Source organism: Arvicanthis niloticus, chromosome 4 (genome assembly GCF_011762505.2).
Source record: "Arvicanthis niloticus isolate mArvNil1 chromosome 4, mArvNil1.pat.X, whole genome shotgun sequence".
NCBI lineage: Eukaryota > Metazoa > Chordata > Mammalia > Rodentia > Muridae > Arvicanthis > Arvicanthis niloticus.
Genome location: NC_047661.1, coordinates 107,660,474 through 107,673,740, shown reverse-complemented (window position 1 = coordinate 107,673,740; position 13,267 = coordinate 107,660,474). Strand labels below are relative to the sequence as shown.

The following is a 13,267-nucleotide window of genomic DNA, read 5'->3' as shown; positions in this document are numbered from 1 at the left end:
CCTTAACTGTAGCCAGAAAATGACTTTCTAGACATCAAAGATGTTACTTTGGGGGGAAAAAAAAAAACTGTAACATGGAAGAAAACACTGTCTGAAGATAGGTATAGGAGACTGAAGGTTTTTCAAAAAATTATGATGTCATTGTAAACTCTTCCTAGAAAAACAGTCTAGAGGCTTAAGATGTGCCTCAGACACTCCAACTGTAGAATTACTGCATTATTGCCAACTTCACTTTTACTGCCACAAAGACTGCTTGTCTCTGGTGAAGGAGGTTCCTCTGCACTTATCTTCCTAAAGAGGATCTAGCTGCCATGACTGTCTTAAGTACTAGTGAGGATTAAGGGATGTCTGACATGCTGTGTTTTAGTTCCAGATCTGTGAAGTAGGAAAAATAAAGTCATTGCCTTGTGCTCATGCCTTCATAGAAGTGGGATGCTGGCTCCCCTCTGTTTTAGAGAAAGCACCTTTAAAACACTGCAAAGATCGATGGCAGTACACGAAGCTGCGGCTCTCCACTGCTGTTTCCTTAATACATAATTTAAACTCGGTGACTAGGACAGGAAAATGTCACATTCCTTGCTCTTTCTGAGGAAATTGCTTATTTCCTTGTGAAATAAAAAATATGAAGTCTTCAAAAGATAGTTTTCTCTCAGGTTAAAGGTTTTTCTATGGATTTACACAATGACTCTCAAGGTTGAACAAAGAACAAAACAACACCAGAGAAGAGAAAGCAAAACATTAAGAATACACACAAGTTTGGTCCTCATCAATGTCAAAAGCATTCCAAGCTGTGCAGTCTTCAAATCTCTCTTATAGCAAGCAGTTTTCTATTTTTTTAAAATCACATTTCCCCTTCATGATCTGCAGGGTTTAAAAAGAAAATCAATCTTCTGTCTTTAACAGGATTGGGGGGGGGGGTGATTATACATTTTACGGAAGTGTAAATGGGGCCCTGGCATGGCTGTCTGGCTTATGAAATAAGGGTGCTATGAAACTTGATTGGGAGTATTAATTTCCCTTAGAATTTGAGTAATTCTGAATTGCCTCTTTGGAAAATACATCAATCAAACCTTCAGTATTTCACTAAAGTGAAACATAGGAAAAGTTTAATAGTAATGGCAGATACTATTATAAGGGCTTATCAATACATTTAATCCCTGCATGGACCCTTTGAGGTAGGAATTGTGATAGTCTCTCTCATACAGAGGCAGAAAAGGAGGCCAGAAAATTTAAAATTTAAAAATACAAAAGCTACATAGCATATAGGTGGTGAACTCATATTCTCAGCTACTTTGTAGGTTTAAAAGGTCCTAAGAGAGACAGGAAGATGGAAGAGATGAAAGACCATTTGTAAGTCTGTTTTCTTGGTCAGAGCTGAGATCCCTGGATGATTTCAGAACTTGGTCCAGGGTACAGTGCTTTAAAACATCCTGGAAGATGAGTACACGAGTCATGAGATTTCTAAGGGCTAGATCCAGATTTCAGAGGGAGACAGGAAAGTCCCAAGCTCAACTTCCAGTCCCCTGGGAGGGCTGGGCAAGCTCTGGGTTTTGTTAGCTCTCACAGTGGCTTTGTTCATCTCTGTAGAGGTTCCAGACTGGAGAGCTGGTAGGTAGACATGTTAAGTGCACAGACACCAGGCTTACCTGTGGGATAATGTTAGATGCTTTTCCAAATAATAAAAATGTTATGGAAATAAACATACACATGCAAAGAGACATGTGTATGCAGAGGGATATAAGTATGTATGCACACACACACACCACAGTGTTTCCTTATTTTTGATCCCCTTCATAATTAACAGCACAAGAGAAGTTAATAATAAGAGCGTAGGAAAATCCATTTTGTTCCCAAGATTGCTTAACAGTGAAGAGTTTGTTCTTGTTCAGAAGATTTTAATATGAAGCCTTATATATGCTTATATATTTATAGAAATAACTTTTTCTTAATCAAAGAAGTAGCACATAGTACCCATGACCAGAATGAGCTAGTGTGTCCTGTAGGAATGTTGAGTAGAGCATCATCCCCCCTACAGTAACTTAACAAAACTGAACACATCCAAACTCTTCCAATGGAGAAGCTTTAGTTTGGGATTACAAGTTCTTTAAAGTCAACTCATTTGGACATTTGCTCTGTGGCTTTCCTGTATTTGCATATATGCATATTAATAACATAACTGTCTAGAATGGTTCTGTGACTCTGGTCGTCTCCAAATTATGTGATAAATGCTACAAGAAGCAGAACTTACCTTTTGCCCATCCATGCCTGGGGTCCCAGGTGCTCCAATGGAACCCTAAAGTTGTACATGATTAAATTAAGTTACTGTCATGATCATGTAATATTTCAGTTCCAAATCTGTGTGGTATTTATTATTCAGCCACAACTTTGCATGGCTAAGATATACTATAGCTCCCATATGAAAGGTTTTAAGGCTGTGTTCTCTAAATGTTAGCCACTATGTTCTAATATTTAGTAATCTAGGCAGATCCTCATACTTTCCTGCAAAGTAGAGACAAACTTTAAAATTCTTTCCAAATATTCACTTAACTCTAACACAATTTATAGAATCTCATATAAATTGAAAGCCATAACTTTCAGGAAGTCATATGGCTCTAAATTTTGTTTTAAAGACATAGATAATTTAGTTCCGCCTGGAAAAAGCTGAGTGGTAGCAGCAACTCTTGAACTTGCCAAGTTTGGAGAACCCAAACAGAAGGTAATTAAAAAGCAACTGCCTATACTACTATAGGAGGCTCCCATGCTGAAGACTCGGATTTATTATATTTGGATCACGTCCCCTCTTGACTTTCAGAATGTTTAAGTCACCTAAGTATTGATACGGCTTCTAATGTGGACCCAAGAAAGCATCATAAATGTTGTGTACTGACCTGGAACAATACAACTTTTGTATGTTGAATATGTAGGTCCCTGAATATGTAAACATGAGCACATATACCCACTGGCTGAGAATGGACAGCTCTGTATAGGTGGCTCAGGTGAGGGTAGGAAAGCCAGTCACTACCTAGTATAATCCATGACACTTAAATAAATACAGGGAACATTAATAAATATGTCATTTACTCCCTGCCCCTTCTCTTTTTAGGCTCTAGACAAGGTGTGTGTGTGTGTGTGTGTGTGTGTGTGTGTGTGTGTGTGTGTGTGTATCTGTGTGAATGAATATATATATACATATATATCTATATATATATTTGTTTGCTTTACTTTTTGCTTATTCTTAACAGAATAAAACAGATTTTTCTTAATTTCTTAGTTCTATGTTAAATTTCTTTCATAATAATGGGACAAGGATTTTATTAAATAGCCATGATCATCATGAAACTGCTCTAAAAATAGCTCACTGGAAAAAAAGTATATGCCAAACAAATTGAGCTGGCAAGTTCCCTAATTCAGCCTGTGATCCTATGGTGTGGGAACTAAAGGAGGCCTGGAAGCCTGGAGCCAGCATTTTACCCTCGCTGTACGTGGATCAGGCTAGCTTTACAATTTCACACTGAGCTTAATAGAGACATTATTGCAAGGGACAAACTGTTCCGACATGCAAGATGCCTCACAGCGCAGGGGCTTAGACTTGGTTTCAAGGATTGTGTTTCAACAGATGCCACATGCCTGGCACTGGGGATAAAAAGCCTCTATCTTTGATGGAGTCCAAAGATAAAGAGCAATCACTTTCCCACCTGTTACAACACAATTGTTTTCTAGAGTTTTCTGCAAGTTGAACATCCTCTCCCTCCCCACTCAGGGTGGGAGGTTAGTAGTGAATGGGACTTCCTGGTGTTCACTGGCAAAGGGCCACCTATTGGCTATTGCTGTATTTACTGCAGTACCATTGGTGTGATCTCAGAACCCTAGGATCCTCTCCTTTAGAATGTCATTTGTTGATTGTGGCCAAGGCTGAAATTATAATCAGGAAGTCACTTTTCAGTTTACCTCAGCCAAGGGGGACACTGAGTGAGCCAAGTGGTGCAGTGAAGCAAGCAACAAGCATATCCTCTCTTAGGGTCAGCTCTGTGGCCACTTGGCAGTTATGTATTTGACCAAGGCCAGCAATCAATTTGCAGTGTCACAGGATCCTCCATGTTGTACATGCTGTCAGAATGTGTTACCAATATTTGCATTAAATATTCCATAACCTACAAGTTCAGCAAGACAGGCCAGAAAGCCTTCCTGGGCTTACCGAATATTCTCCAATGAGTGGAAATCTAAGGCATATTCTAATAATGTAATAATAAAACATTTTTAGAAAGTGGAATGTACAAAGGAAACGGACTCTCTCAGCATGGCTTACGGTTGCTAATTCCTACCATTTCTTTTGCTCTCATTAGACAGAGTTTAAGCACTTTCTTAGTACTGATAGGCACAGCCTACCTTTTGTCCTGGAGGCCCCAGAGGTCCCTAAAAGAGGGGAAAAAAAATTCAATTAACATAACAATACTGCCATTTAGGCTCAGGTGACCAATTAACCAGCAATTCTATTCAACAACTAACCAGCCACCCTATTCTGTAAGATCCCCTTTGCTGAACTAAAAGAAAATCTCTCAGTTGGAAATACAAAGTGCTTTTTTATAATATATATATATGTATTTCAAAAACCATTAGTTACATACAAGAAAGATCTGATTTCTCTTTTGGGAAGAAAATGCTTGGGGTCCCAGTGAATTTGTTTCATGACATACCTACCAGTCTATCAAATCAGTCTCATTTGGAGGGCCCAGGATGTTGTTGCTAGAAGCAATTAGAATCCAATACCGTTCCCAAGAAAACTGACACATTACATGGTGCCTTCATCTGTTAAACAGCCCCCATACCCCAAGAATGGACCCGCACAAAATCTTCTTACAAACTAGCGGAAGCCAAGACTAAAGGCAAGCACCTGGTGTGCACCTGAAGAGGGACCAGGGCAGATGCCAGCCGTTGGTCAGGCTGCAATCTGAGAGGCAGGCAGAATACAGTATTCAGTGACATGAAGAAGGTTATTTACTTAGAAAATGTAAATGTGACAGTTATGAAATTAAGCAGTCCTTTAAAAACAAAGTCCGTGTTAGGATCTGTTGGCTTAATTTAGATGAAGGCTTTCTGACGGTGGAAAAAAAAAAAAAAAAAAAAAAAACCAACCACAGAGCTACAACCTCATTTCTGACTCCTATTTTTAAATAAAGATATGGGTCATTCTTTTTAGTATACATTTAGAAATAGACTTGATTTGGGTGTGTATTTAGTGATTTTATAGATGCTACTATTTCACACAGGAGCTCTTTGGTTCATCACACTACCCTAAAGATTTATTTTCATTGAGGGATGTTTCCGTTAGTCAGCATCTGACATTCAAACCCTGTAACATGACATAAAACATGAGCATGATCATTAGGGGGAGAAGGGTCATGAATTTTAAATGAATTAAAAAGACACAGTGTTTAGAAACACCCAGAGAACCTGCTCCCCACTGCTCTTCTGAACAGCCCTCACAGGAAGACTCATTTCGCTGATAATCAGCCTCTGTTTATTGGATGTGTGTTGTATCATACCAACTTTTATTTCTGGATGACGTAAAGCCAGAACCACCGACTGTGTTTTTAACAGCTTGCTATCTGCGGTGGTGAGCAGTCTCTCCACCCATCTTTTCCCCTCTGTTTGAAATTTCTCCATTTTAGATTTTGCAAAGACAAATAGACCATCAGGTATAAACCCCCTCCAGACTTTATCTCTCCTTAGCCCAAAGCCACAAGACCTCAGAGGAAGAGGAGCCCCTCTTCCTTGCAAGGCCAATTCATCAGGTAGACTCTGGAATCCATCCTTGCCTCTGTCCCCAGGGGACTTTTCCCAATCAATTACCCCTGCATCTATATCAGCTTGCCCTTCTCCTCCAGTTCTTTCCAGTTAACACATAAACATGTTTAATCATTTCCTCACGTATGTAAATTGTTTGGGAAATGAATGTCAATGCTAAGTAAGGACACACGTTATAAGCCATGATCAGGGATCTGAGAATAAAGACAAGCCTTGGATTTATCATTGTCCAGGATCCCAGCTTCTCAAGTGTCTCCCGAGTGTTTCCCTTCCTGACAAGGGGAGCTGGAAAGGAAATTCTATGCTAAGGGGTGCATTCATTCAGTGTTTAGATGGAGGATGTATATGTTCAGTTCACAAAGGTTGCATTTGCATCGTAAATGTAACTTTGCTAAACATTGTTCACTAAAATTGGGTATTTCGTTTCCGGGGGGGGGGATATTTAAAAAGAAAATAAGAGAATTTTACATTATGTTTTAAGTGGAGACTAACATCCATGGTGTTTCTAATTTGGTCTTTGTTGCATGGTTATATGAAATCAGACTTAGAACAACTAATCACATAAAATTAGACTAGCATATTTTAATGCAATATTTAAGAAAAACCAAATAACCAAAGAAATTGAATATATTTTCCTCTCAGTTTAGGAAACTAGTGTTACTTTTATAAATTCATAAAAGCAGGGTTTTTTTGGTAAAAAAAAATTTACCATTAATTTTGAATTATGAATACATGTCTTATAGATTATTTGCAAGCCTACTGCCAAGATACATTCTCAGTTACCAAAAATGTACATTTAATTCTTAAATCTCAGTGCTGGAAAAGTGGTTGGAAGCCAAGTGTCATCCATTACCAGAAGGCAATCAGTTGAATACAAAGTGCAGACATTCTTTTGGGTAAATAATACAAACATTTGTGCTACATACATATACATGCACACACACACACACACACACACACACACACACACACACACACACACACACACTCTCAGTTTAACTGCATTAAACAGCCTTTTTCTTCCATATGTTTTAAATATATTTAAACTAATGACACTGTTATATATCTGTGACCATGCAGTAATTAAATATAAACTTATAACTTAAGGTTTCCTGTTCAAAATCAATTTTGAAATTAAGTCATGTTGTTATCAGCTAGTTAAGACATACGCATCTGATTAGCCCTTGTTTGTGGTACAAATGTAAACTTATAAAATAATAGGCAATACTATAGAATCATCCATTAGCTTAGCTAGTCTTTTTAAAAACTATTGTTTGTAATGTGTGTGTGTGTGTGTGTGTGTGTGTGTGTGTGCGCACATGTGGATGCATGTATTCTATGACATATGTTTGGAAGTGAGAGAAAAACTTGCAGGATACGTTTCTCTCCTACTGCATGGATTCTGAGATTCGAACTAAGGCTAGTAGGTTTATGTATGAAGTACTTTTATCTGCTGACCCAACTTGTCTAATCTTAAACTTATGCTTTTAGCCTGAATAATGGCTTGGATGAAGGATGTCATAAATGCATTATTTAGTAGTGAACATGATGTTTCTTTGCACTACTAAAGTTAAGACTCCAGTAGTTCAAGACTTCTAAAGTAGTTCTAGTTAGTGTTATTTTAATAATTCAACCAGTTTGAATAAAACAGTTTTTAGGATAGAGTTATAATCCAATTGGTCCATTTTTCTTCGTATAGTGTTTCTCCTTAGACACTTTTCTTGGCAGGTTCATCTATACTTTGAATATTTTTTATATACAACCAAAATGGAAAGTTGATTTTTCAAAATAACAGTTTAAAATTATAAACTATGTTATGTGTGAATTATCAATATAATAAAGCATATTTCTTTAAGTTTAACTTGAGAATCAAGTATAATTTGAACCTTGAGACATCTTCATGTCAATATAGTTTTGAAGTGTTATAGAATATGTGGTTTTTAATTAAAAAATCCTGTGCAGTAGAAATAGCTTTATTTAAAGAATTAAAAATTATTGAAAACGTTTAAGTGTGGAGTAGTGGTATTATCATTAGTATACACCTAACTTGTCATTTTCATGATCTGCCAAAAAATATCACAGAGAATTATGCAAAACAAAATTTAGAGAGAAGCTTATAAGCAAGAATGGTACAATATACTTGATTGTTCTTGTTTTCCCCAACTCTGCTAAATTCCACTCTAATGATTATACTTGATATTCAGTATAGAGTGAGCAAATAAATTAAACAAATATTATAGTTCCCAAGGGAATGGTTGTCTTTAACCAGAAGCATATCAGGGCTGGGAGCCCCTTGACTCCTCCTGCCTGGGTCCATCTGCCTTGCCAGATGTCTCTCTGGTCTCTCCCCTTGTGGTCCACAGCTATGCCGATTTCAAAGTCCTTTGCTCCCTCCCTAGTTAATGTGACATCTATCTGATGGCTGTTCTGCCTCTGTCTCCTGTGTCTTTCGACACACTGCTGCCTAAGGACACTTCATAAAAATGCTGTTTGAACATCTGTTGACAACTTTGTAGCTATTGAGAGGACAGACTTAGATAAGGGTTGGAGTTCACCACATAAGTATCTCTGGAAGGTTTGTACAACTGGGGATTTTATCAGACTTTCCCTCCTGCACCAACTCTGTAAATCCCAGTTCAGTGTCTCTGCCTTTGGGGGTAGGCTGCTTCATTGTTCTCCAAAGCACCCTGGTGACAGGATTTTTTTTCATAGAATTTATGAGCATTATTATCATGTTATGCGTTATTGTAAAAGTTATTCCCTTTTTAATTCTGATTATTTTTTATCATTCAGAACAACTGGCCCATAGTAAATCATTCAGTGAATTGTGTTTTCATACATTCACTTATCCACTTAATAATTAACTGAACACTGAGTGCCAGGCAATGGTATAGGTGCTGGGGAGACAACAGTTAATAAAATAGGCCATGACTACATGCCTTCCTGGACTTCGCATTGAGTGGATGTAGAAAAACAGTCAACAAACTATTATCAGGGAATGAGCACTAATGCAAAGAAGGGGCCGGGGAGTGGGAAAAGGAGAGGGAGTAGATGGTTTAAACTAGGGCTCTGTGAAGACTCTGTGGCAAACTGACTCTTAAGTAGAGCTTCAATGGGCAGAACATATGCCTGCTGAGTGATAAGGATGGTAGTGGGAAGGGGACAGGTGCAAAGGCCAAAAGTGAGGACTGTGTAAAACTTCAAAGAACAAGTGAAGATTGTCGGTGGATGGTAGAAGGAGAGAGGGAAATGAACAGAGAAGGTGGGTTGAAATCACATGACCCAGTCATGGCTTAGAAGCACAATGTGCCTCCTTTGATTATGATAAAAACTATAGGAATTATTAATGGAATACATAGAATCAATTCTTTTTCTTAAACCTTAAATGGTAGTGTCTCAGGATAGGGATGACAGAATTTGTTTTACTCTGTTGCTCCCTTGAGTCATGTCGATGCTACTGGCTTATTACAGTAGCTCCCAAACTCCTGGAGTTACTGAAGTCCTCACAAGTGATCTCAATTCATAGTTTCTATAGAACAATAAAACAAAAATCATCTAAGCTACACTGTACGGTGTGTGGTGTATGTATATCAGCCTAAGGTCTCTAATGCAGTTCTGGAAGGCACATGGACAGTGGATAGAATTATCAATCCAATATAATCTTCCATGCAGGCAGCCAAGAGACAAATGATTCTCCAAGCATCATGCATTGGCTACAGTTCCTAGTTTACACACATTTAAAAAAAGCATTTTCTTTGGTAGATGACTGTTTGGGAAAAAGTGAACTTTCCTGACCCTACCAACATGAGCACAGATTTGACTAAGGTATTAATTACTTAAACAGGATGCTGAGTTGCTAGACGATGTGCTTTAGGGTGCCTCTTGGGAGATGTTTTAAAGTAGGTTCTGGTTGCCTGCTATTAGGAAATGATGTAGGGGGATGGACACAGTTCCTGTTCTGTCCCTGATGGCTAACAGTAAAATCCAAAGCTCTGCAAGCTGCTGGTCATTGCTGCATACAAGAATATACAATCGGCTTCTGTAGAAAAAAAAAGTGTGTGTGTGTGTGTGTGTGTGTGTGTGTGTGTGTGTGTGTAGACAGAGGACAGAAGCCCAAAATATTAAGCTATTTAAAAGGACTTCCCTTTGACTTAAAAAATCTTTCTCTTGGTTTAAAAGTTAGCCAAAATAAAGGGAATGGTTCCAATGGAAAGATGATGAGATGCGTAGCACATGTGATCATAAGACATAAGCACTGGGCTTTCTCAATGGTTTGGTATCGCAGGATTTCATCACAACTCTTTGAAAGATATTAATTGACCTGGTTAAATGTATCACAGGGTCACAAAACTTGTAATGTTGGTTTATAAAGAAAAAACACATAAGAGCAGTTTGCCTCACTTGAGAAAGCAATCTTTTAAGACTCACTTTTATGTTTGGAGAACTTGAAGGCTAAGAGACAGAAATTCTATCTACCATGGATGTTTACTGTAGAATTCAAGTGATGATATTCAAGATCTGGAGTTTATTGCTTAAACATGGGGAAACACCCAGGCAGAGACTGATGGGAAAAGTATAGGAGGCGAGGCACTGCTGCTGTGGTATGTTCTATGCAAAGGCCAATGGTTCACTAGTTGCTCTGTAGAGGCTATAGAAGAATCCTGGACGTCAGTGCTACATCTCAGTGCTACACATACCGAGCCTTTCATGGGCCCTATCGTCAGCCATCTTTATTTATATTCCCATGAAGTTCATTTCCTTCTCCTGTTAGCTTTATTTGAATGTCTTAATCACTCTTCCAGGACTCAGGGTCATGAGTTACTTCTCCAAGATGCCAAGACACATTTTGTTTTCTGTCTTGTTCTACTACCTTTTGACTGATTGATTATACTTTAATATACTTACATATTAAAATCCACTCAACTTAGTAAAAGCATCCTCAGATTACAGATTTTGTATCTTTGGTACTTGAACAAGTGTTTATCATAAATAATTATTGAATAAATTAAAACACAAAAAATTTCTATTTACTAGCTATAATTATATCAGCACTCAAATATAACACTACCAACTGGAAAGAGACCTTATCTTAGAAGCAGTTGTTTCTATTTAAATATCTAGGGTTTTTGTTTCAGTAACATCTCTCCATATTAACTCCTACTATTTGAAAAAGTTCCTCTGAAACTCACACCTTGTCAATGAAATGGCTTGGCATCACACTTGTTTCCTAAGTGCTTTATGGAAAACATCTAATGAGAAGTCATTTTAAAAAGGGCAAATGTTTTCTGACTGCCCATCTCACACGCTGACTTATGGGAGACTATTAAACCAGGGCAACTCATCTACTGGTATTTCTCAAAATCATGAGGCTGTGACCTTTGGAAGGGAGGTTTCTTACAGCTCAGGAAATTAATTGGGTGATACATTTTTCTCATCACTTGACAAAACCAGACCTTGAGACAAAAAATGGAGCATTAACTGGCATACACGGATTAAAGACAGATTTGGATATTTAAACATCTATACTATCAGGTTCCAAAACAGAGACTCTATGGTCACCAGATACCCACAGCTAAATTAGTTCCCTTTATCCTTTCTAAATATTTAATAAATTGTTTCTTAGTGTTAAACCCAAAGTGGAAATGACCCTCCAAAACACAAAGAAAAATTACCAGGCTCCTCTGCCATGTGATTACACGTGCTTCCCACTGAATGCCATAAAAGGAGAAGATTCATGGTTTGTGATGGCCTATCATGCCACATGGCATTCAGTAAAGAAATGTTTATATGCATGGGAGTCTAAGCACATTCCTTACTTAAAATCAACAACACTGAGAAACGCTGGCCCTAGAATCCACATATCCTGTGACTACAGATGTCTTAAATTTAAGAGCATAATATAGACTCGTGTGTTCAGGCCTGCTTTCTGTCTAGGAAAGGTAGTGAAGGCTACATAATGGAGGGCTCTGTGATGAGGGAAACCTTCTGTATTGCTTAATCCGACAGGGGAGCCACTAGTCACACTTGGCTATAGAGCACCGGAAATGTTCCTAGTGTAGTTCTCAGAAATAAAGCTTTAATTTTGATGTACTGAAACTGATTCTGAAGTCATCACATGTAGTTAGTAGGCATTGCATTGGACACTGTGGATTTAGACTGTGAAACCCCTAAGACTAATCAAATAAGGCAGGGTCTGGCATGCCTCTGCACTGTTTTCTCTGCCACCCGGGCCACATCACTGGTGCTACTTTTTCTTTTTTTAATCTGTGAAGTGACAAGCTAGATGATTCCTAAGAAGTCTTCTAATATACCCGGCTTTAAGATGGCCACACACTGCAACTAGAAATAGATGTGATTTCTTTCCTACCATCCTCATGAAAATTGATCATGGCTGTTTGTGAGCATATATACACTCTAAATAATCTGTAGAACGTGAATGAGAAGAAGAAGCTATGAGAGACAAAAGACAATCTGTAGGAAATCAGTTGGGTTTATCCTACTTCATTCTAGCTCTGGTGAGACATGACACTGTCTGAGAGGAAAAAAAAATAAGCTCTGTACCTTAGGTATCAGTACATTATTAGTATAGATACCATTAATAATAATGACATTATTCATGCCATTTAATCATTCTGTTTAGTTAACAGTCTAACTAGTGTGAGCATTATGGAACAAAGAGCAGACAGTCCTAACTTAGTGAGGCAATGTGCAAGTTCGTGTGTGGCATTTTTTAAAGGGAGCTGATAAAAGCATATTACTTTTTAAAAACACAGAAATCCCTAGACCCGAGCAATGAGACATTTTAGATCTCTCTTCTTTGACTGTAGGTCTCGAAGTTAGTGATCTGTGAGTCTAAAGGAACAAGTCATCCTGCCACCTCAACTGTCCAGACTTAGACCGTACTTGGGATGCTAAGAGCCTTGGGCTTTTCAGCCCCTTGGCTTCAGCTCACTTTGAAGACAGTGGCCTCCTCTCCCTAGTTCTATTTTGAAGGGGAGCCACACCACTGGTACCCACAGGACCAAATTAGAACACAGGATGAGGCCATGGTGTATTAGTTGCTTTCTTTGATGCTGTGTGCCCATACATGACAAGAAACAACCTAAGTGAGGGCAGGCTTACTTACCCAAGGTTCTGGGGTATGGAGTTCATTGTAGTGAGGAAGGCTGGTGATTGTGTGTGTGTGTGTGTGTGTGTGTGTGTGTGTGTGTGTGTGTGTATGTGTGTGTGTGTGTGTGTGTGTGTGTGTGTGTGTGTGTGTGTGTGTGTGTGTGAGAGAGAGAGAGAGAGACAGAGACAGAGACAGAGAGACAGAGACAGAGACAGAGAGAGACAGAGAGAGACAGAGAGAGAAAGAGAGAGGGCAGCACCTCTCAGCAGAGAAGAAAGCTGAGTAATGAGGAATACTGATAAGACTGCTTGCTTTCTTCTTGGGCTCAAGAGATAGTGGCAGCCAACTTCA

General features: G+C 38.5%; 1 protein-coding gene across 2 annotated transcripts in view; it reads right to left on the bottom strand.

Moving 5' to 3' along the window:
- The window catches only part of Col25a1 (collagen type XXV alpha 1 chain), a 383,527-nt gene that overhangs the window by 94,890 nt on the left and 275,370 nt on the right, over nt 1-13,267 (bottom strand). For both annotated transcript variants that reach the window (XM_034501180.2, XM_076933258.1), the window contains 2 exons: nt 4,387-4,413; nt 2,249-2,293 (listed from right to left, as the gene is read on the bottom strand). In XM_034501180.2, the coding sequence (XP_034357071.1) occupies nt 2,249-2,293; nt 4,387-4,413 (72 nt within the window). The remainder of the gene's footprint in view (nt 1-2,248; nt 2,294-4,386; nt 4,414-13,267) is intronic.